The 25,290-nt window shown below is 42.8% G+C and overlaps 1 protein-coding gene across 1 annotated transcript in view; it reads right to left on the bottom strand.

The window, feature by feature from the left end:
- The window catches only part of LOC144593221 (uncharacterized), a 303,417-nt gene that overhangs the window by 36,046 nt on the left and 242,081 nt on the right, over window positions 1–25,290 (bottom strand). Inside the window, exons 23-26 of the mRNA XM_078398723.1 lie at window positions 15,341–15,450; window positions 10,927–11,001; window positions 8,071–8,164; window positions 7,597–7,667 (exon numbers count right to left, since the gene is read on the bottom strand). Coding sequence (XP_078254849.1) covers window positions 7,597–7,667; window positions 8,071–8,164; window positions 10,927–11,001; window positions 15,341–15,450 — 350 coding nt within the window. The remainder of the gene's footprint in view (window positions 1–7,596; window positions 7,668–8,070; window positions 8,165–10,926; window positions 11,002–15,340; window positions 15,451–25,290) is intronic.

Raw genomic sequence — 25,290 nt, 5'->3', positions numbered from 1 at the left:
GAGACGGGAGAAGAGAGACTTGACCTTGATTATGCTGGTGATCTTGCCAAGTCAGTGTGAGGTGTAAATGGAGTCAATGGAAGGGAGGTTGTGTTTGTATTATGATCTGGGTTCGTCCACAATGCTCTGCAATTTCTTGCGGTCTTGGATGGAGTTGTTGCCAGGCTAAGCTGTGATGCATCTCGATAAAATGCTTTCTACAGCGCATCTGTAGAAGTTGGTGTGAGTTGTTGGGGACATGCCAAACTCCCTAACCTCTGAATACTCTAATTTATGCAAAAGTACTGTAGAAGGTATCCTGACTGGTTGTATCATATAACAATTCCAGCACAGAGGATTACAAGAGGCTGCAGGGAGCGGTGGTCTCAGCCCGGTCCATCACGGGCACAGCCCTCCCCTCCATCAAAATCTTTTACCTTAAGAAGGCAGTAACTATCTTCAAGGATCCCTACCATATCCTCTTGTCGCTGCTACCATCGGGCACAAGGTAAAGCCTGAAATCCCCCACCGCCAGGTTCAAGAACAGCTACGATCCTACAACTTGCAGGTCCTTGAACCCACCAGTACAACCCAAATCCTAGCTCAACACCTCTTGTATTACTATGGACTTGTTTTTTTCCTAGTTATGTCCTGTTTATTGCACAGCCTACTCCCTTTTAGAAATTTGGTGTAATTTATGTTTTTTTTCCTCTGTGTTTGTCTGTCTATGTGCCCGTGATGCTTGCTGCAATGCTTCCGGTACAATTTTTCATTGCACCTGAACGTCACTGTTCTTGTGCATCTATAAACTAAAACTCTCGTTAGTTAGTTTGTTTGTTCCTGTGCTACAGCCAAAACGGTACACGACAGCGCGCCAATTTTAAGGCCCACCTTCCTCACCGTCGTCCCTTTGGTGCTAATGGTAGAAGTTTCATTGAAATCGGTGTTATGTTTTAAAAGTTATTCACATTTTAAAGTTTAAATCTATCTAGGGAGGGGGGGAGGAGGGAGTATAAGGGGGGGTTGAGGGGGATGGAGTGAGGGGGAGGGGAAGGGGAGGAGGGGGGAGGGGGAGGGGAGGGGGGGAGGAGAGGGGGGGAGAGGGTGCTGCACCAATGCAGGAGAGGTTTGGGCCCAACGGGTCCACTTGGTCTATGTGTGACAATAAACTCGAGTTGAGTTGGCGTGACCTGCACATAAGTTGTTCTGTTATATTGATTGAGGATAACTAGTGTCATTCAAAAGCATATTTACCAACCCGAGACCCTCACTGTCAAAGTTAGGTGTAAGATGGGGAGAAGAAATATCAGATTTTATTTTCAATTATAGAAGTATTTTACTAGTTTCTGATTATAGAGATGGTTTTTTTAATGAGACGTTTGTACAAGGCTGCCTCTCCTTAGAAGAGCATATAATGAATCCCATGGCACTATTATGAAAAAGCACAGCAACAATCTCCCTTTCAGTCGAGCCACAATGTGTCACTCATTCATCAAACACCAAAAAATCACCAACAAATTGCCTGGTTTGTGGAAGCTTGCTGTCTGCTATTTAGGAACAGCGTTTTCTTCATTGCAGCCGCTGTGCTACAAAAATGCCAAAGTGGGCATAGAGTTCTTTGGGATACTCTGATATCCTGAAAGATGATCTGAAAAAGAAAGTCTTCCCTGCCAGGCTAATAATGTCTCTCCACAGAACAGGCCTTATTACATGCTGAATATTTGAGAGGGCTTTACGGTGGCGCAGCGGTAGAGTTGCTGCCTCACAGCATCGGAGACCCGGATTCAATCCCGACTACGGGTGCTGTCTGTACGGAGTTTGTACCTTCTCCCCGTGACCTGCGTGGGTTTTCTCCGAGATCTTCGGTTTCCTCCCACACTCCAAAGACGTACAGGTTTGTAGGTTAATTGGCTTGGTGTAAATGTAAATTGTCCCTAGTGTGTGTAGGATAGTGTTAATGTACGGAGATCACTGGTCGGTGCGGAGATCACTGGTCGGTGCGGACCCGGTGGGCCGAAGCGCCTGTTTCCGCACTGTATCTCTAAACTAAAAAAGTAATACGAAACTTTGTGCACCAAAGCACAGGATTAATCTGTTAATTTGAGCAAAACAAAACCTGGCCCGTGCTGTGGGGGTCAAGTTTAAAAGTGGTGACTGGGACCCAGGGATGTCTGTTAGCTGGAGATCTGAGCAGGAGAGCTCTGTCAAGTGAAATCTGTTGAGAGCCATCTCTTAATAAATGAATAAGTTTATTGGCCAAGTGTGTACACATACAAGGAATGTGCCTTGGTGCTTCGCTTGCAAGTAACAACACGAACATACAGTAAACAATTAACAATAAAGTATAAAACATTAAGAATACAACATTACGGTGAGTGAAATAAACCAGAGCAAAAAGAGACTACAGACTTTTGGTTATTGAGTAGAGCTACTACTCTCGGAAAAAAAGCTGTTTTTATGTCTGGCTGTGGCTGCTTTGACAGTACTGAGTCGCCTTCCAGAGGGAAGTGCTTCAAAGAGTTTGTGGCCAGGGTGAGAGGGGTCAGAGATGATCTTGCCCGCTCGCTTCCTGGCCCTTGCAGTGTACAGTTCGTCAATGGGGGGGAAGGTTGCAACCAACAACCTTCTCAGCTGATCGAACGATCCGTTGCAGCCTCCGGATGTTGTGCTTGGTGGCTGAGCCAAACCAGACCATGATGGAGAAGAGGGAAAGGGTGGTGACTCTCAATTTATATTTCAGACTTCTGTGTGGGTTAGGAGATGCACAAGTGCTTCTCTGAGTCCCACATAAATGCTTTTAACCTCCCTGTCCTAGGCAGACCCTAATCATATACAGAGCCTGGACCATCTCAGATACTTATCTAACAGCAGGGATGAATGAATGAATGAAGGAATGAATGAATGAATGAATGAATGAATGAATGAATGAATGAAGGAATACTTTATTGCCACATGTGACAAATCACAGTGAAATTCTTTGCATGCATACCCAAGGTATACAAATAGTCGCCACATAAAGGGCCCTGACGAAGTTACAGAGTAACCCACGCCATATCCTTCTTTGTTCTCCCAACCCCCCCATCACGGCAGTCCCCCCATGCTTGTTCTTCCTTTGTTCTCCCTCCTCTCTCACAGAGTCCCGTCCCCCCCTCGCCGGGTCTTCTAATCCTGCATCACGCAGGGTCTGGTGGGTTTGATTAGAGTTGGAGGAAATGTATGGAGATAAGGTATGGTTGCTGAGATTCCCACGTGAGCCTCCTGTTTTAGAGCTTGCTATTAGTTTATTTATCCCCCCCACACTACTAAAATCGCTGAGTCACATTCAACTTAAATTCAGGAAACGTGGGGAAGTTAATAGTGATGTCTTAAAGAGAGTCCACTACAGAGGAGATGCTGGAATCTTAAAACATCAACACTATCTCTGCAAAATCCTTCAAATCCTTTGGAAGGATAAATTAACCAAAACTAGGCCAACATCCCCTGGACTGAGGCCCTCATTCCACTCAGTTGATCCATGAGGCAGGCTGCAATGTTCACAAGCCCAACACCAAATCCCTCTCCATGCCCTGAAACAAACACGTTATTCTCAGTCCTGTCTTGAGGAGTGATCACCATGTGAATGGAGGAAAAGTTTCAAGGATGAACTTGAAGCTTTCTTGGGAAAAGACAACATTCCCAATGAATCCTGATAATGCCTGACCCGTGACCACTTAACCTGGAGGAGAAGCATTCGGGATGGTATTCTGAACTTTTGAGGCCATGCATTGAGACCATAATGTAACTCTACATATCTACCAGAGGAGCATGCCACCTCCCAAACATCCAGCTCCTGTAAAAGAATGGTTCCACATTGGCCTCATCAGTCACCTCAGAACCCAACAACCTAGAGAGGAACCTGAAGAAGGGTCTCGACCCGAAACATCACCCATTCCTTCTCTCCAGAGATGCTGCCTGGTCCGCTCAGTTACTGAAGCATTTTTTTGTCTACCTTCAACCTAGAGAGGAAACTAGCCATCCCCAGTTCCAAGGGACTGTCCAAGAAGAACAATTAGACATTGTAGGAATGATACATTTATGCAGTATAATGTGATTTAAAAAGCACACCATCTGACTTAAACATTAGAAAAATGCTTAAGTGTCAATGTTTTTAATTAACGTGACTATATTTTCCATCCATTTCTTTTAGTAGTTTAGTTAAGGCAAACATATGGGTATTTACTGTACGCCAAGGGAAACAGCACATGTAATTCAAGGATTAAAAGACCACGTTTAAATGCTCAGCCTCTGCAAAGTGCTGTCTTCCTTACTTTGTTTGACTGGTTAGTTCAAGAATGTTCCAGAAGGTATGCTCAATGACCTATGCAGCTGCATTTCATCTCTTATAACAACAACTGCCAAGCAGAATGTAATATCCTGTGTGGTGTGGCACTTTACAAGAAAATAATTCTTCTGTTGGAGTGGGTATAATAAAATAAGATAAATTACGATATCTAACTTAATAACATCTGTTTGGAGATAAGAAAACAAACAAGCATATTTTCTCGTTTTGTGGAAAGCAAAACAAAGATTAGCAAATATCATTAACTTGGTGAAATCGACATTAAAAAGATTCAATGGTCTTTGTAGGATGTAGTTACTGGCATTAAATTAAGATTATTCTGAAATGATTCAGAGTCTACTTAGAAATTTGCAATTGGCTTCAGGACAGAAGAAGCCAAGAGAATATATTTGAAGAAGAAATCAATGACAAGTGCTCATTACTGTCTAATACTTGTTGGCATTTTGGAATCAGCCCCCAAACCGACCAAAGTACTTCCCTTTCAAGCTAACACGTTTGTCACATATGGCAGCCGGTTGAAATGGAGAATAAATTTAAACAGATAATTTAAATCATCGTCTGGTAAGTTAAATTTGACTGTTGGACATAACAGCAAAGCCTCTTTTAGGAAAGAAGAGACATCTGGAGCCTAATTCAACTCTACTTAACATGCAAAACGGTAGACTGGGTATGATAATGCTGCTGGGCTAAAAGCAGATGTCCCACAGATGGTAAAGTGAAAAAATACATCTGACAAACGGAACAAAAATAATTCATGGACTAAAACCAATATTTATGTTGTGTTAATAATTTATTTTTGGTTATGAAGTTACTCTACAATATTGGGCACACCAAGCTTGTTTATTTGGTTCTTTTAACATAATCAATACATTGAAAGGGCAGGGTAGGAAAACCCATCCAACTGATATATGATACTCCAGACAGAGAACCTTACAACTGGAAGTGACCACAGGCTTCAGGATCATGACCATGAAGTAACCCGGTTAACATATTCAATCCTCTCTTGATGCAAAGCATAAAGGTCTATATGTTACCTCTTATCTGAATGAAAGGAGGCTGTCATTTTGATGGCTGAGCAGATGAATCTCCAATTGCGAGTGAAAGATGGGGAAAGAGGTGAACCCTCAGAAAACATCCGGCATTGATGGTGCACCTGGCCACAGTCTTAAAACTCGTGTGGACTTTCAGGTGGAATTTGTGTGGACATCTTCAACCTCTCAATTACTAAGGTCCGAGGTCCCCACCAGCTTCAAAACAACACCCGCAATACTGATGCCTAAGTAGACCCAGGTCTCAATGACGACTAATTAGTGGTGATGAATTGCTTTGAGAGGTTGGTTATTGCACATTTCAACTCTTGGCTTTGCTAGGATCTGGAGCCACAACAATTTACTTGTTACTTCCACAGAGGATGTTTCCAAGAGGGGATGCGATTTTGCTATAGCTCTCCACTCTGTAACGGACCACTCGAACACGTATGTCAGGTTATGGTTCGCCAGCTACGGCTTAGCATTCAACACCAACATCCCCTCTAAACTTATCATCGAACTCAGAGAACTCATTCCTATGTAATTGGACCCTTGACAACCTCATCAGCAGACTACAATCAGTATGAATCATCAATACAGGAGTACCTGAAGGTTGTGTGCTCAGTCCCCTGCACTACTTTCTTCAAACCCATGACTGTAGAGCCTGTCAAAGCTCCAATGCCATCTTTAAATTAGCAGATGCTATCACCATTGTTGGATGAATAATGGGTAAAGAGTCAGAGAATAGGAGGGAGATTGATAATCTGATTGAACGGTGCCAGAACACCAATCTTGCTATCAACGTCAGCAAAACCAAGCAATTGATTGTTAACTTCAGGAAAGAAAAGCCAGGGATCCTTGAAGTTGGCTTCATCGATGGTGGAGACCAACAACAGCTTCAAGTACGTATTTCTGAAGATTTATCCTGGGCCCAGCACATTGATGCAATCACAAAAAAGCTAATTGAGGATTGAGGAGATTGAGGATATTCAAATGGTCTGAGGCGATTCGGCATGTTGTCGAATACTCTATCAAATCTCTACACGTATAGAGAGCATACTGACTGGTTGCATCGCAGAACGGTTCGGTAACTCAAACACCCAGAAATGAAGAAAGCTGTAGATGGAATGATCCCAGGAATGAGTAGGTTAACCTACGATGAGCGTTTGTTGGCACTGGGGCTGTACTCGCTGGAGTTTAGATGAATGAGGGGGGACCTCATTGAAACATACAGAATAGTGAAAGGCTTGGATAGAGTGGATGTAGAGAGGATGTTTCCACTAGTGGGAGAGTCTAGGACTCGAGATCATAGCTTCAGAATTAAAGGATATTCTTTTACGAAGATGGGAAGACATTTCTTTAGTCAGAGGGTGGTGAATCTGTGGAATTCTTTGCCACAGAAGGCCAAGTCAGTGGATATTTTTCAGTGGATATTTTTAAGGCAGATATAGGTAAATTCTTGATTAATACAGGTGTCCGGGGTTATGGGGAGAAGGCAGGAGAATGGGGTTAGAAGGGAGAGATTGATCAGCCATGATTGAATGGCCGAGTAGACTTGATGGGCCAAATGGCATAATTCTACTCCTATTCCTTATGCCCTTATGACATTGCCCAATCTATCTTGGGTACAGAATATCCATAGTACCACAAATAAATAATTATTTCCAACATATTTCCATCCATTACACATATGATAAATTTAGTTCGTGAAAATATATTACGCGTTTTCTGAGTTGCAGTTACCAGGACGATTGGTTAGGGTCCTTGTTAATATACAAGACTGGGTGTAATTTTGTGAAACTGAGTATTCATTCAGTAATGGTGATCATTTTTCTTTATTCTTTTAAATTAGACTTAGAAGATTCAGAACTACTGCCAAATATTTAGACTGTCAGGGATCGAGGTTCACTTTTGGACACCAGCTCTAAACAGGTCCTGCAGTTTTGGCTCTCGGTACATTCCCTGTCAAAAGCTTGGTTCTATTCATATTCAATAACTCACATCAAATTTGAATAGTTTAAAATGTTATGGTATTCTTTAGTAAAACACCATTCTTTACAAAACAACAATGATTTAAGCAAAAAACGTATCAATGTTGCTACCAAGTGGACTATTAAATGCCATTTTCAGTAATCCACATATTCAAGGATTGGCACAAAGTTCATGAACTACCAGGCAGTAGCTTTCTTAATACTATGTCACAAAATGCTGTAGAAGGTATTGAAGTGCAGGTATGAAGCAACTACTTACTCTTGATCTTCCTGACAACTTCTGAGTTGATTGAGCACTATTTGCTGCCTGGCAGAATTATTCCGTGTTGCCTATTAAATAGAACAGAAGGTTATACATGCATTGACTCGTCAGACTATTTTATAGCTTATCGAGCGCTAAGTAAATGAGGGAATCGCACATCGTACAGAAATCCAGTATTATTTCATTTCTGAAACAAAGGTCTGTGCTGAAACAATAAAAAATAGATATTTTAGATTGCATCTTTTAATTGGAACTAATTAAGCAATGATTAGGGTTATTCATCAGTCAGGAAACAAAACACTGGAAATGTTATCAACTCACAATTTTAGAATTACAAGAGGATCCAACAGATTATGAGAAACGCACAGTGGATAATATTAATTACTGTTAAATTCTGAAAACACAGTTGTAAGTGTCAATGGATGCTGGAAGAAAAAACTACTCAATGAAAATAGGATATGCTTTACATACCCTTATTTGTTCTGTTTCATTTTTCCTTTCTTCCAGCTCATTTTTCACCTTCTTCAATTCTTGATTCAACTTTTCAATGGTTTCCTTTAAACAACTGTAAAACGATATTTAGACACTGTAATCATTTAAAACTGTTTGCATTCACAAAGACTTAATCAGGAGCAAAGTCCTTACTGAAACCACCAAATTACATCACTTTGGATCATTCTCTTTCGGACTTTTGAATGAAATCTTAAGTCATCTCATACACCAAATTGAGCTTGCCTGGCATCCAGCAATCTAATTTCTAACAGATTTCTAATCTGGCCACTGATGTGTCATGGCCCTGCTGTACTCATTTAGGAATGCCAGCATTTGTCTTCCCACATTGCCATGGCTTGGCCTATTGGCGACACGGTGGCGCAGCGGTAGAGTTGCTGCCTTACAGCGAATGCAGCGCCGGAGGCTCAGGTTCGATCCTGACTACAGGTGCTGTACTGTACGGAGTTTGTACGTTCTCCCCGTGACCTGCGTGGGTTTTCCCCGAGATCTTCGGTTTCCTCCCACATTCCAAAGACTTACAGGTTTGTAGGTTAATTGGCTGGGCAAATGTAAAAAATTGTCCCTAGTGGGTGTAGGATAGTGTTAATGTGCGGGGATCGCTGGGCGGCGCGGACCCGGTGGGCCGAAGGGCCTGTTTCTGCGCTGTATCTCTAAATCTAAAATCTAAATTAGTAACCATACATGGACTAATGTCACCCAGTCTTTTCAGTTTCAGAGCTGCTCTAGGTCTTTCCTTGGGACTTTCAGCAACGCTCCCACTGAAAATGCTGCTACTTTCTATCAGGCAAGCTGCCACCTGCACCAGGAAGTACCAAGGTAGAGAAAAACAGAAATTATGGAAAATTGCAAGAATTATAGTCTTATATATACTGTATATAAGACTATAATTCATGACTGGCATGACTTCATTTATAAAATTGAACTGATATATTTATTTTGTGGTGACTTTCATTTTTGAAGTGAGACAAAAGGTTGTTGTGCTGATCAGTGATACAAGGTGAGGTGTGAGAGTTTTGATGAATGTGCAACCAGGATTTTGGTTACGGGTTTTGGATTCCAATGTTTTCTTCACATGTGCCGCCCCTTGAGGCACGAGAGTATCAAGGCTCCCTCCTCTCTCCTGTTTACTCCTTCATATCGCTGCTCCTAAAACTGTTCACTGTGCAGCTCATGTCAAGTGATCTTCCCTTAGAATGGCAAGGATCTGCGACAAACAACAGACCAATGCAAATCTTGGCAGTCACAGCATCAAGTACTACAGGGCGTCCTCACATTTTAGTTTAGGTTATTGTCGACTCTTTCATGTTTCATGTGGCAGCATGGCTTCTATCGAATGCCTGATGGACGCATGGTTATGGAATGCAAATCGCCCGCGCTACCTGTAGGCTGCTGGTTGTAAGCTTTATATGGATACTCTCCAGGCACTGGTTCGTCATGATGGATAGCAAAAGGAATTGCCACAGAATAAAAGCATTATGAGTGTTTTCAGGATATTGTAGTGGTTTATTATTGTCATATGTACCGAGATAGTGAAATGCTTTGCTTACATGCTATCCAGCCAATTGATATTTACATGTACAATCAAGCCATACACAAGTATAGAAGGTAGTGCAACGAGAGAAATCCCAGTGAAGAATATGGTGTTACTGCATTATAATATTACAGGGAAATTGCAGATAAATAAAGTGCAAATGCAACAATGAAGTGCAATAAGATGTTATGACTACATCCTTGGTTTACATGCGGTCCGTTCAGTAGTATGATAACAGTAGGGAAGACTTGTGACATTAAGCTTGAAACATAGAAATGTTAGAAATTCTAATGACAGTGTGAGGTTACGTTATTGTAATCTCTCAACTCAAGAAAAGATAGATCATTGCAGACCAAGAAATTCTAGTTTGTCATCATTTATTAAATCATTGAGTCAGACCCTTGCATGGCCATTGGTAGATAAATCTCCATCTGTTGTAAACTTATGTAGGATTCATGGACATGTTTGACTTGCAGAGCCGGTGAAACAGGGATGAAGCTGTACAGGCATTCAGGATCGAAGCTGTTCACCTAGGTCAGATTAGTTTGTGGGTTGTGTAGTCCTTGCTGACCAGCTAGGGACTAGTTTCACCAGGAGCAAGTTTGGGAGGTGGTGCCTGAGAAGGTGCTGAATGAAACAGTGCAATTCAGAGGAAGTGCATGCAAGTCCAGTTTGCCTTTTATTGGAAGATCTGCCCACTGTTGTTGAATACGATCTGCAATCTGATTCACTTACTTTTCTCAAAGCCTTTTCCATTGCAAGGGCATATACTTTAATCTTGTGTTACTTTATTAAATGTGGCAATATTTGAATAAATCACTAAATGTGCTATTTTAACAAAAAAACTGTGTGTGTTTTAATTCTTTTATGTTTAACCACAATATTTAAACCGGGTGAATTATCTTTCAACTAGCTACACAGAATGTTGTACCATCGAAACAAAGATTCAGGAAATGCTGAGCATGTCAGGCTGCATCTGTGGGGGGGGGGGAGAAGCAGAGTTCAAGTTTCAAGTTGCAGACTCTTTGTCAAAACTAAGAAGGAGGAGAAGGAGACAAAAGAATCTGCAGGGAGGGTGGTGGATGGAGGTAGATTCAGAAGGGATAAAGCCAGGGTGACCATGGGGATAAACTGTACATTAGGATATCTGGTCATCAAGCAAATGCCGAGCAGATAGAGAGTAGAACATGGACAAAATAATGTAGGAGCTGCAAAATGCAGATCAGGAAGACAAAGCATAACATTCATGTATTTATTAAATGCAGGAATGTTTGATTGCTTACACATTATCCACAGTTAAGCGAGAGACAAGTTGGTTCTGTTCGTGGATTTTTCTACCCAAAATAGCATTTGCAATCCTAAAGAGAAAAACACAATGTAACATTACTGTATCCAATTTAATATACAATTAATGACATGACCCTTAATAGGAGTGATGCATAGAGGGATCTTGGGGTCCAAGTCTTTAACCTTCTGAAGTAGCAACACATGTAGATAGAACAGTAAAGAAGGTATATAATATGCTTAGACAATAGGCAATAGACAATAGGTGCAGGAGTAGGCCATTCGGCCCTTCGAGCCAGCACCGCCATTCAATGTGATCATGGCTGATCATTCTCAATCAGTACCCCGTTCCTGCCTTCTCCCCATACCCCCTGACTCAGCTATCCTTAAGAGCTCTATCTAGCTCTCTCTTGAATGCATTCAGAGAATTGGCCTCCACTGCCTTCTGAGGCAGAGAATTCCACAGATTCACAACTCTCTGACTGAAAAAGTTTTTTGCTCATCTCAGTTCTAAATGGCCTACCCCTTATTCTTAAACTGTGTTCTGGACTCCCCCAACATTGGGAACATGTTTCCTGCCTCTAACGTGTCCAACCCCTTAATAATCTTATACGTTTCGATAAGGTCCCCTCTCATTCTTCTAAATTCCAGTGTATACAAACCTAGTCGCTCCAGTCTTTCAACATATGACAGTCCCGCCATTCCGGGAATTAACCTAGTAAACCTACGCTGCACGCCCTCAATAGCAAGAATATCCTTCCTCAAATTTGGAGACCAAAACTGCACACAGTGCTCCAGGTGCGGTCTCACTAAGGCCCTATACAACTTCAGAAGGACCTCTTTGCTCCTATACTCAACTCCTCTTGTTATTAAGGCCAACATTCCATTGGCTTTCTTCACTGCCTGCTGTACCTGCCTGCTTCCTTTCAGTGACTGATGCACTAGGACACCCAGATCTCGTTGTAAGTCCCCTTTTCCTAACTTGACACCATTCAGATAATACTCTGCCTTCCTATTCTTACCACCAAAGTGGATAACCTCACACTTATCCACATTAAACTGCATCTGCCATGCATCCGCCCACTCACACTTGAGTATAAGGCTTCTCAGGAAGTCATGATGCAGCTTTATAGGACTTTGGTCAGGCTGCAATGGGAGTATCACATGCAGTTCTGATCGCTCCATTCCAGGAAGAATGTGGAAGCTTTGGAAAGGGTGCAGAAGAGGTTTATCAGAACGATGACTGGATTAGGGGGGTATCAGCAACCGGGAGAGGTTGGACAGACTGGGGTTGTTTCCTCTGGAATGCCGGAGATTGTGGGGAGACCTGATAGAAGTATATAAAATTACGAGAGGCATAGATAGAGTAGACAGTCAGAACCTTTTTCCCTGGATGTGGAAATCAAATACTAGAGAGCAAAGCTTTAAGGTGAGAGGGGCAACGTTTAAAGAAGATGTGCAGGGCAACTTATTTTGCACAGGTGAGTTTCTGGAACGTGTTGCTGGGGTTGGTGGTTGAGTCAGATACTACAGTGGCATTTAAGAGACTTTTGAATAGGCATATCGATATGAAAGAAATGGAGTGATATAGATTATGTGCAGGTAGATAAGAGATGATCTTGGCTACGTTTGGCACAGACATCGTGGGCCGAACCCTATTCTTGTGCTGTACTGTACTATGGTCTATGTATCTTTTCTAACAGATGATCGTGCTGCTGAATTTACTAAATCAGAAAATATTGTTTCTGCCCTATGTTATTTTACAATAAGAAAATTGATCAGTTTGCCATTTACATTGTGCTAAAATAAGCACCACATTGCACAATTGCCTTTCCTCTCCACCTCCCTCTCTTGGTGACTATAATCATGGCATGTTGTTCCTCCTTAATCTCCACAACTCAGCTCCTTGCTTTTAAAGATATATATTGATAATTTGGGCACTATAAGTAGGACGTGTGTAGATGATTCCGAAACAGGGTTGTGATGGCTAGGATGAAGGTCGCAGGCTGCCGTAAGAAGGTAGAGAGGAGATTTGATATGGCTGTAAAGGATCACGTGAGGTTTAGAGGGGGTAAATCAAGGGGTGGTTTTCCAATTCACAAGCAGATCAAGGACCAGGGAGGATGCAGATTAAAAATGTCAGTCAAAAGATCTGAGAAGGATGTGGCAAAAATATTTTAATTTTAAAAATAGTTAGTTTATGCAATTCACCACCTTCAAGGGTATTGGAAATTAGTACCTTCAAAAAGAAACTGGAGATGCCTGAGGAAGAAACACTTTACAGCCCATAATGGAATGGGAAAGACGGGATGTGCCTGGTAGAGTTCAATATATATTTACAATGGACTCTGTCTGGGCCACAATGATTGTATAATTCCATGGCATCAATAGATAAACACCGAAATGGTATTCAATGAACAAAATGTGGTTGGGCTTTTACAGAGGGCAAACATGGCATCACACTATAACTTACAAAATATCAGGAGGGATCTTGAAGTGCATGTTCACAGATGCTTGGTGAAGTAGATATAATGGTTAAGATGACATGCGGGATACTTGTCTTTATTTTCTGATGCTGTAGGAGCAGGAAAGCAACGGCAGAGATGTACATTAAACTAGTTAGGTTACAACTGAAGTTCTCTGCACAATTCTGATAACCACACTGCAGAAAGGATGTGACAGCACAAGTAGACTTACAAGGGTGGCCCGAGGGTGGAAAACTGAAGTAATGAGTGGTTATTGGAAGGCCAGGGTTGTTTTCTTTGAAAGGAAGATATCATTGAGGTGTAATAGAGGGGACAATAGACAATAGACAATAGGTGCAGGAGGAGGCCATTCGGCCCTTCGAGCCAGCACCGCCATTCAACGTGATCATGGCTGATCGTTCTCAATCAGCACCCCGTTCCTGCCTTCTCCCCATACCCCCTAACTCCGCTATCCTTAAGAGCTCTATCTAGCTCTCTCTTGAATGCATTCAGAGAATTGGCCTCCACTGCCTTCTGAGGCAGAGAATTCCACAGATTTACAACTCTCTGACTGAAATAGTTTTTCCTCATCTCCGTTCTAAATGGCCTACCCCTTATTCTTAAACTGTGGTCCCTGGGGGAGGGGGGTAGAGGGGAGGGGGGAGGGTTTCAGAGTGGGGGAGGGCAGGTAGAGGGGAGGGGGGTAGAGGGGAGGGGGGAGTGGAGGAGGAGAGGATGCTGCACCAATGCAGGAGAGGTTTGGGATCAACGGGTCTTGTGCATCATTAAATGTCACGTTAAGATTCAGAAAATATTTAAAATGGACAATGAAAAATGCTGTATTTAATTTTTAGAAGACAAGGGGGTAGAAGTAATGCCACTGGTATATAACCATATAACCATATAACAACTACAGCATGGAAACAGGCCTGTCCGGCCCTACCAGTCCACGCCGACCACTCTCTCTGACCTAGTCTCATCTACCTGCACTCAGACCATAACCCTCCAATCCCCTCCCATCCATATACCTATCCAATTTACTCTTAAATAATAAAATCGAGCCAGCCTCCACCACTTCCACCGGAAGCCCATTCCATACAGCCACCACCCTCTGAGTAAAGAAGTTCTCCCTCATGTTACCCCTAAACTTTTGTCCCTCAATTCTGAAGCTATGTCCCCTTGTTGGAATCTTCCCCACTCTCAAAGGGAAAAGCCTACCCACGTCAACTCTGTCCGTCCCTCTCAAAATTTTAAAAACCTCTATCAAGTCCCCCCTCAACCTTCTACGCTCCAAAGAATAAAGACCCAACCTGTTCAACCTCTCTCTGTAGCCTAAGTGCTGAAACCCAGGCAACATTCTAGTAAATCTCCTCTGTACCCTCTCCATTTTGTCGACATCCTTCCTATAATTTGGCGACCAGAACTGCACACCATACTCCAGATTCGGCCTCACCAATGCCCTGTACAATTTTAACATTACATCCCAACTTCTATACTCGATGCTCTGATTTATAAAGGCAAGCATACCAAACGATATATGAAGTAGACACTTGGAGCATTGGAAGCAGCTTGGTTAGTAAAAATTTGGAACTTTGTTCCATAAATGCCAATTCATACCTGGTCAATTGAGATTTGACAGATTTCTACTAACTAAAGATATTAAGGGTTAAGGGAAGAAATCGATTTAAAATCAAAATACAGGACTAGCATATATGGGCATCTTGGTTGGCATAGATGACTTAGGCTGAAGGAATTGTTTCCACATTGTATGACTCTGACTCTAAATAGATATTATTATATATATATATATATATATATATATATATATATATATATATATATATATATATATATTCTTATGTCATGATAGTATGAAAGCATAATGGGCCAAATGGCCTCTTTCTTTGCTGTTGGATTTCATTATTAAACAACAATAATCTTTCCTCACCCTTGTTCTGTGATCCACTGTTTAACACTTGAAACCATTAGCTCACTTTCTTCATGCAGCCGACTGTTGTCACTTTGTGCAGCTTCCAGTGCTTGTTTCTGGGCTTCCACCTATGGGTGCAGACAAATCAAAGAGGGAGATGAACCTTTTAAATTTCAAACTCAAGTCATTGCCAGTTGGACTTCCAAAAATGTCCCTGCATCTGACAGTTCCAATTGCCAATTTCCAATATATTTCTTAAATTTGCTTGCAATAGCTCAATTGAAATGATACTTCGCTGGCGTGGTGTTTAAAGCTCTTCGCAACGCAAGCTACACCATTGAGAAATTCAAAGTTTGCTCTGAAATTCAGTTATATATTCAATTTTTTCAGCAATATGCAACTGATTGTTTTCAGGACTGAAATGAAATAAAGCAACATTTCCAAGTTAGTGCACATCACTCCAGAAAAATAATATGGGGATGTTTTGGGCAATGCATCCTTGGACCCCTGTTGAGATTTCTGCTTCTGGGCACTTGAGATGTTACTATCGCTCATGCAGTCCACTTTTTTTAAACCATTGCAGTGGAATATGATCAGTGTTCTCCCTAGAGTAATCATTGTGGGGCACTCCTGGGTCAACTAGGTCACCCAAACAGTGCTGGACTGCGACCTGCATCACATAGGCTCCTTACTTTCATCTCGAGGCCACACCTGCACTGCTCTGACTGCCACCTCTTCTTCCTCCTGAATCACTCTGATCTCCGGCCAACAATATCCCTTCGAAACCCAGGTCCTGATGAGACTATGACAAGATTAGGCCCCTAATCCCTGATTTCCCTCTTCCATGAGCTCCAAAGCTCCTGATCTGCAAACTCTAGCTCCTCGTTTATTCCAGTGTCTCATTTTCAACCGAATCCTTGGCACAATACATCTCACCACCTTCAACCAAAGCAGCACGTCTCTGAAACATCTCCTCTTGACCTCACCTCCACATGACAATCATATCAAGCGCAGCGGTAGAGTTGCTGCTTTACAGCGAATGCAGCGCCGGAGACTCAGGTTCGATCCTGACTACGGGTGCTGCACTGTAAGGAGTTTGTACGTTCTCCCCGTGACCTGCATGGGTTTTCTCCGAGATCTTCGGTTTCCTCCCACACTCCAAAGACGTACAGGTATGTAGGTTAATTGGCTGGGTAAATGTAAAAATTGTCCCTAGTGGGTGTAGGATAGTGTTAATGTACGGGGATCGCTGGGCGGCACGGACTTGGAGGGCCGAAAAGGCCTGTTTTCGGCTGTATATATATGATATGATATCACTGCACAGAACGCAAGCATAAGATGGAACATCATGGAAAACATGATCAAATACTGTAAATTTCTGCTTCATTTGCAAATGTTATGCACAGCTAACAAGACTCCATGGTTTACTGGTTACCCAGATAGTGTTAGACATCATATCTCACGGCTACTGCTACTTAAATACATCCACACTTCTTAAATTGTGGTTACAAAGAAGCAGCAAGTTATTTTAAAACTGAATCTTTGCTCCGATGCTTTGTGCAATGATTGTGCACCGAGATTCTGATTGTAGAAATGAAAACGAATAGAGTTGTCCTGAATGTTGCAGAGGGAGCAGGAAACTGACCGGACATTCAAGTAATAGTGGGAAGTAACAACAAGCGTTTTAGATCTGGAGTGTAGCTCCAAGGACACCGATGCGGCAAATGAAAACGTTTGATCATCTCACAAGTTCTCAAGCTGACTGAGTTTATCTTCGGATGTCGTGCACCACAATTAAATACTCCCCATTGCCTTCTTTGCTCAAAGATACAAATCTCAGCCTAGACAGTCTCGTCAAGTAACTATAATTCACCAGCCCTGACAACTTTCTCTGAATACCTCTCTGGGCCACCTCTAGTTCAGTCACATCCTTTTTCTAAAGCTGAATCTAACGCTCTATTTTGTTGGACTTGCTTTGTACTGATTAAAAAAATTCTCAAGAGACCCTGTTTGTCATGTACATTCATGGTTTGATTTGAATAGGAGGTATGATTAATAGGCTTGCTGAAGACACAAAAAATGATGTCGCTATTAATTGTGAGAATAGTCATAGACTCCAGTATGATAGAGGTTGCACAGTTTGTGAAATGGGCAAAACAATGGTGATAAAACTTAATCCCAATAATATGTGAGGTGATGCACCTTGTTGTAATCATAATAATCATAATCATACTTTATTAGCCAAGTATGTTTTGCAACCTACGAGGAATTTGTTTTGCCATGCAGCCAAACATACTAAAACTCTCGTTTGTTTGTTTGTTTGTTCCTGAATTACAGCCAAAACGATAGCGCGACAATTTTAGGCCCAATTTACTCACCGTCGTCCTTTTGATGCTACTGGAAGAAGTTTCATTGAAATCGGTGTTATATTTTTAGTTATTCACATTTTTAAGTTTAAATCTATCTCCTAGGGAGGGAGGGTGGAGGGAAGGGGGGGAGGGAGGGAGGGAGGATAAGGGGGGTTGAGGGGAAGGGGGGAGGGGGGGTTGTGGGGAGGGGGAGGAGGGGAGAGTGGGGGAAGAGGGGAGGGGAGAGGGGAGGGGGTAGGAGAGGGTCCTGCACCAATGCAGGAGAGGTTTGGGCCCAACGGGTCCACTTGGTCTAGTACCAATTAAAAGTAACAGAACACACAAAATACATTTTAACATGAACATCCACCACAGTGACTCCTCCACATTGTGATGGAAGGCGAAATAAAGTTCAATAGACAATAGACAATAGGTGCAGGAGTAGGCCATTCGGCCCTTCGAGCCAGCACCGCCATTCAATGTGATCATGGCTGATCATTCTCAATCAGTACCCCGTTCCTGCTTTCTCCCCATACCCCCTGACTCCGCTATCCTTAAGAGCTCTATCTAGCTCTCTCTTGAATGTATTCAGAGAAGTGGCCTCCACTGCCCTCTGAGGCAGAGAATTCCACAGATTCACAACTCTCTGAATAAAAAAGTTTTTCCTCATTTCTGTTCTAAATGGCCTACCCCTTATTCTTAATCTCTTCCCTTCTTTGTTCTCAGGCGGCCGGCGGCCTCGAGCCTTGCGTTGACAGGACGATCTTAGCTCCCGTAGCAGGTGGTTTTTGGGCTCTGCGTATTGGGGCGATCAAGCTCCTGCATTGGGGGTGGATCTCAGCTCCCCCGACCTGGGCGATCTGACCCTGGGTCGGGGCTGGTCGAAACCTTCTGCGGCTTTGGAGCTTCCCGACATTGGTCTCTACCCGAGACTGCGAGCTCCTCGATGTTGAAATCCGCAGGCCGCGGGTTGGAGCGTCGATCCCAGGCAAGGGATCGGCTCCGATGGTAAGTCCACATCCCCGCTGTTGGGGCTCAAAGTCAGTCCCAAGCAAGGATTCCAGCTCCATGATGTTAGGCCGCAGAGCGACCGGAGATACGATCCGGAAAACAATCAGCTCTCCGGCAAGGTAAGAGGTTGATAAAAAGTTTTCCCTGCCCACCCCCCACATAAAACAAACCAAAGAACATTAACACATACTTATTAAAACACACTTTTTTTTCCCTGGCATCCGTCCATCTGTGGGAGATGATGGTGCGGCTTGGCGTTGTTCTGTTTGGAGAGGGGGATTTTTCAGTGTCCTCTCCATTTGATTTGGCCGCTGAGCCTGGGCAGGTAAATGGGAATACAAACTTGCCCAGCATCTGCATTCCCCTCTCGACCTAATAAGCTGATTCCAGAGGAACGGCGTGGCTGTTTCGTCTGGGGCCTACTCGGTTGCAGGAGTTGCAGGAAGGCGGACGCACAAGGGATCAGCCGACTGTCTCTAGGGACTCCAACTCCAGTGCCTTTGGCTCACCTGAGCTTTACCCACAAGGCAGCGGGGTGCTATTTAACCCATAATTGAGACCTGGTTGATGGACGTCAGGACGTGTCCACACGCCGGTGGGCCTGCACGTCGCATCGACGAGATCCCCGTGCAGTTTTGCCTGGGACTGAAGGTGGCCCCAGTTACCATGCGTTGCCATGAGGAGGCACTGCGAGAGTCTTGATGATGCAGAGGTTATGAACAGGTAGGGGGAGGCTTCCGGATTTATACCGGGGCACTAGACACATGCAACACCCTGTGGCTCACGTCACCAACGCACAAACACACTAAAAATAACAAAAAAGACGAAAAAACAGACAGACTGTTGGTGAGGCTACCAACACTGATGGCACCACCCGGTAATGTACATGTCCAAAGATCCCTGAAATTAACAGCCCAGGTTGATCAGGTTGTGAAGACTTATGGACACTCACCTTTTTAATGGCCATAGAATATAAGAGAAGAGAGGTTATAATACTAATTCATAAATCATTAGTTTGCAACAGCTGGAGTACTGTATACATTTTGGTTGTCACATACTATAGGAAAGAAATGATTGCTCTCTAGAGGAAGAAGGGTCTGAAGAAGAGTCTTGACCCGAAACGTCACCCATTCCTTCTCTCCTGAGATGCTGCCTGACCCGCTGAGTTACTCCAGCTTTTTGTGATACCTTCGAGAGGATATAGATGTTCACCTGAAAGTTGATTACGATAGAGCCTTTCAGTAAAGTGAGACTGGATAAGTTGTGTTTCACCTTGGAGGTTGAGTATGGACATGAGGTATAAACAATTATGAAAAGCATATTCAAATATTTTCCCCATAACAGGGGATTCTAAAACTAGAAGGCATAAATAAGACTTTGGAGGCTTAGAGGGGATCTGAGGAAGAACGGTTTCACCTGGAGGGTGCTTGGAATCTGAAACACACTGTCTGAGTGGGTGGTGGAGGAGGCAGCATTAAAATTAAACATTAAAAAAATCACAACATTAAAAAAAACTCTGCAGCTAAGCACTTAAATTGCCAATGAATAGAAGGCAAACATATTAAGTGATGGTACATGGGATTAGTGTAGATAAGTGATGGTTAGTATGGACATGATGGGCCAAAGACCCTATGTCTTCATTTGTGCTCAGACACCCTTTGCTCTGATGCCCACCCAATTAATGGTGGGATTGTTAAAATCTCCCAGTATCAGCATCTTGTTCATTTTGCACCTCAGATTGTGGGAGCCCTATAAAGCACTCTAATCATTGTGATTGCCCCGCTAAACCTATATTGACACATGTACTTATTATTCATAGTATATCATGGCTCCTCACAGTACTGAAGTTTTAACTTTGCTCCACCTTTTACAGATGCTGCCTGAACGGATAAATGTTTCCTACATTTTCTGTATATGTACTGATTTCTAAATTCCGCAGTATTTCGTTTTATTTTCTTCACAACTATAAATGATTCTTTAACCAATATTATGCCTCTCCCTAGTTTACCCTCTGATCTATCTCCCCAGAAAGTCTGCTCACCAGGAATATCACTTGTCATATCGGCGTCGTGGCTATCCCCCAAGGTCGAGGATGATGGTCTACGTTCCGATGTCAGAACAAAGACGCCTGTGCGTGTGTTTGTTTAACGTGTACTTGATGTTGCACTCCAAGAAGCACACGCTCCTTCACAAATCAATCAACTAATTCCAACGGCAAGGGAACCAAGACGATTGGAGTTGATAGATCTGTTGCAGCCTTCATCCACCTTCACAGCCGTTGAGTTCAAGACAACTTCATCCGCCTGGTCCGCCGTTGAGGTCTTGTACATTGGATCATTCTTAGTCTGGACCCTCATCCTCGACCTTACCGCCATGGGTGGCCCTACCAGAAGCTAGTGCTTCCGACGGCATCGCTCTCGGAATCATGGGGGCACGCAGGCCTCTTCACCACAACAAGGTGAACGATCCGAAGAGGATCAGTTGTCATGTATCATGCTTCAGTAATAGCCATTGTTATACTCTCACTCTGGTAAGTAAGAGTCTTACATACTCTGTCTCCTTAAATGCTTTAAAGTAAAGTATAAACAATTACATTTTGCTAAAAGATTTTTTTTTCTCTGCAGTGTTTGTTTCCTGTACATTTACCTTCTAAATTTAACTTTGCCTGTTTTTCTTCTGAAACTCCTGCATGTTTCCTCATCTCCCTGTCTAGTTTAGTTTAGAGATACAGCCCCTTCGGCCCACCGAGTCCGAACCGACCAGCGACCCCCGCACATTAACACTATCCTACACACACTAGGGACAATTTACACTTACACCAAGCCAATTTACCTGCAAAGCTGTATGTCTTTGGAGTGTGGGAGGAAACTGAAGAGCTCAGAGAAAGCCCCTGCGGTCACGGGGAGCACGTACAAACTCCGTACAGACAGCACCGGTAGTCGGGATCGAACCTGAGTCTCTAGTGCTGCAAGCTCTGCAAGGCAGCAACTCTACCGCTGCGCCACCATGCCACCCTGTCAAACCTGGGGCTGTCAAACAGCCCCAAATCCTCTTAATGGCATTTGCAAAGCCCATGTGGAGTCTAGTGGCTGAAGCAAAGAAAAAGGACAGATCTCCACATTTCTTTCAAGAATATTGTTTCCAGCCCTAATAGCGTGTAACATGTCTGGTATGTACATCCCCTCTTTCCTCCCGGAACTGGTTCCAATGTCGCAAGACTCTAAACCCATCTCTCCACTAACATTTTCCAGTTACAGGTCCATTTGCACTTTGCTTTCTCTATTGAATGGAATGCGACAACGCAGCAATCCAAAATGGACTAACTTTGAAACAAAGAGCTGGAGCTCTTGCATCAAATAACCCCTTGTTCACCTGTGGTTCTGTGGGGCACAAGAGGCTTCTAGGTTTTCCCACATGACACAGTGTTTGCATTTGGTATCTCTATTTAGTATTAACTAACTTCATCAACTTTCACGTCTGGCATTTTCTATCCACCAAACAATCTTTATTTAGTTAATCTGCTTAAATTGTTATTTAATACATTATGTTTGGTTTTCCTATCAATAATGAAAGAGAGACACACATCAACCTGTGACAGGCACACACACAGATCATACGTGGATGGCATCTGCAGACATATTTGAATCTGATTTTAATCAGGGAAAAATGCGAGCTGAACTATATTCAGGAACTGATGTGAAGATAATACTTTTTTTTCTGTTGCAGCAACCATTCCCAGCTACAAATGAAACACAGACAATAGAACAGTTTTACATTTACCACATTAGACCGTTAACACTTTCATCAATCAAAGGCTGACTCAGATTACACACCAAAGGATTATTTACTAAAGAAAGATTGCAACTGTTCCCCGCTGCATGATTAACAATTTTTATGACTCAACCTATGTACCAGCAGGAATATAGCCATAGCTATATTAATAAACGTTGGGGCCCATAAATTCAGCTTTGAATTTTGGTTGTGAAATTAATGCAACATAAGTGGTCGAAGTGGGAAAAATAGTTTGAGAAAAAAAGCCATTTACGTCAAATTATCAACTTGTCCTTGCCATTCTAGCAAGTTCTAGTAGGAAACAAATGTGGCTGCTTACCAACTGAATGGTGATAGTAATAAATAATTCTCAATGCATGTTAAGGATAATGATATTTCTGTCGACTTATAGCCCATTTTTAGTTGCGTTTGTTATGGATACAGCTAAATACCTCTCTCCACTGCAGTAAAATGTCAGCCACATGGCATGGGACTGGAGCTGTATTTAGGCCTGAGTGGATAAGGCAAGTTATCTTGTCTCTCCAACATTAATAAACCATTGGGTTTTTATAACAATCTACCATCTTCTAAGCCACATTCACTGATATCACTATCTGCTATGATAGAAGACAATAAATACTTACAACTTCAATAAATACTTATCCTGTCACAATTCACCATACAGTTACTCTTCCTTCAAAGTATTATAATGAAGTTGGATTTTATTCATAGAATAGACAATAGACAATAGACAATAGGTGCAGGAGTAGGCCATTCAGCCCTTCGAGCCAGCACCGCCATTCAATGCGATCATGGCTGATCACTCTCAATCAGTACCCCGTTCCTGCCTTCTCCCCATACCCCCTCACTCCGCTATCCTTAAGAGCTCTATCCAGCTCTCTCTTGAAAGCATCCAACGAACTGGCCTCCACTGCCTTCTGAGGCAGAGAATTCCACACCTTCACCACTCTCTGACTGAAAAAGTTCTTCCTCATCTCCGTTCTAAATGGCCTACCCCTTATTCTTAAACTGTGGCCCCTTGTTCTGGACTCCCCCAACATTGGGAACATGTTTCCTGCCTCTAATGTGTCCAATCCCCTAATTATCTTATATGTTTCAATAAGATCCCCCCTCATCCTTCTAAATTCCAGTGTATACAAGCCTAATTGCTCCAGCCTTTCAACATACGACAGTCCCGCCATTCCGGGAATCAACCTAGTGAACCTACGCTGCACGCCCTCAATAGCAATAGCATGGCATTATTTATAAAACGATGTATCAGACGAGGGAGGATTTATGGTTTTAGTCAAATACTGCAAGAAAAATATCTGTAAAGGTAATATAAGGACAATTGGTAAATGGTTTCAAAAGACAATAGGTGCAGGAGTAGGCCATTCGGCCCTTCGAGCCAGCACCGCAAAGTAGGAATGGGATAGGGAGAACCCAGTCAAGAGTCAAGTGTCAAGAGTGTTTCATTGTCATATGTACCAAAACCGAAGAATGAAATTCTTACTTACAAGGAATGCAGCAGTGATAAGGATTTAAATTATCAGGGCGAATAGATAGCATCTTTTGTAACGAAGGAAACATAGTGTTAGCATCCTCCTCGCAGCTAACACTGCCACCCAGCTTCGTGTCATCCGCAAACTTAGAGATGTTGCATTCAATTACCTCGTCCAAATCATTAATATACACTGTGAATAACTGGGGTCCCAGCACTGAGCCTTGGGGTATCCCACTAGTCACTGCCTGCCATTCCGAAAAGGGCCCGTTTATTCCTACTCTTTGCTTCCTGTCCACCAACCAATTTTCTATCCACCTTAACACTGAACCCTCAATACCGTGTGCTTTAAATTTGTACACCAATCTCCTATGTGGGACCTTGTCGAAGGCCTTCTGAAAGTCCAGATATAACACATCGACTGGTTCTCCCTTATCCACTCTACTAGTTACATCCTCGAAAAATTCTATAAGATTCGTCAGACATGATTTGCCTTTTGTAAATCCATGCTGACTTTGTCCGATGATTTCACCACTTTCCAAATGTGATGCTATCACATCTTTAATAACTGACTCCAGCATTTTCCCCACTACCGATGTTAGGCTAACTGGTCTATAATTCCCCGTTTTCTCTCTCCCTCCCTTTTTAAAGGTGGGGTTACATTAGCTACCCTCCAGTCCTCAGGAACTATTCCAGAATCTAAGGAGTTTTGAAAAATTATCACTAATGCATCCACTATTTCTGAGGCTACTTCCTTAAGCACTCTGGGATGCAGCCTATCTGGCCCTGGGGATTTATCTGCCTTTAATCCATTTAATTTACCTAACACCACTTCCCGACTAACCTGGATTTCCCTCAGTTCCTCCATCTCATTAGACCCCCGGTCCCCCGCTATTTCCGGCAGGCGGTTTATGTCTTCCTTAGTGAAGACAGAACCAAAGTATTTGTTCAATTGGTCTGCCATCTCCTTGTTCCCTATGATCAATTCACCTGTTTCCGACTGGTGCTCCGAAGAGTATGTTGCCTCCTCTGTCACAGGGCAAGGGATATTTCATTGCTGTTGGAAAGGAACTTGCGAAAGGAGAGATTAAATCCAGTTGAAGTGTTCTTCAATGGAATAATGACATAGGGAGGAACAGTGAAGAGGTTCTGCTGAAAGAATGTAAGGAGCTAGGCTCTGAATTAAAAAGCTGACCCTATAGCTTGGTAATGTCTATATTATTGTCTATTCCATTTGCAAATTGGCCCAGAAGTAGAAAGATCTAAAAACTACACATGTTGTTTTTGTGGACATTGGCAGCAGTTCTAGTATAAGAATGAATTAGGTCTGGGGCCAC

This window comes from Rhinoraja longicauda, chromosome 4 (assembly GCF_053455715.1).
Source record: "Rhinoraja longicauda isolate Sanriku21f chromosome 4, sRhiLon1.1, whole genome shotgun sequence".
Lineage (NCBI taxonomy): Eukaryota > Metazoa > Chordata > Chondrichthyes > Rajiformes > Arhynchobatidae > Rhinoraja > Rhinoraja longicauda.
Note: the sequence above shows the minus strand (reverse complement) of the source record. Positions and strands in the feature narration are given on the sequence as shown.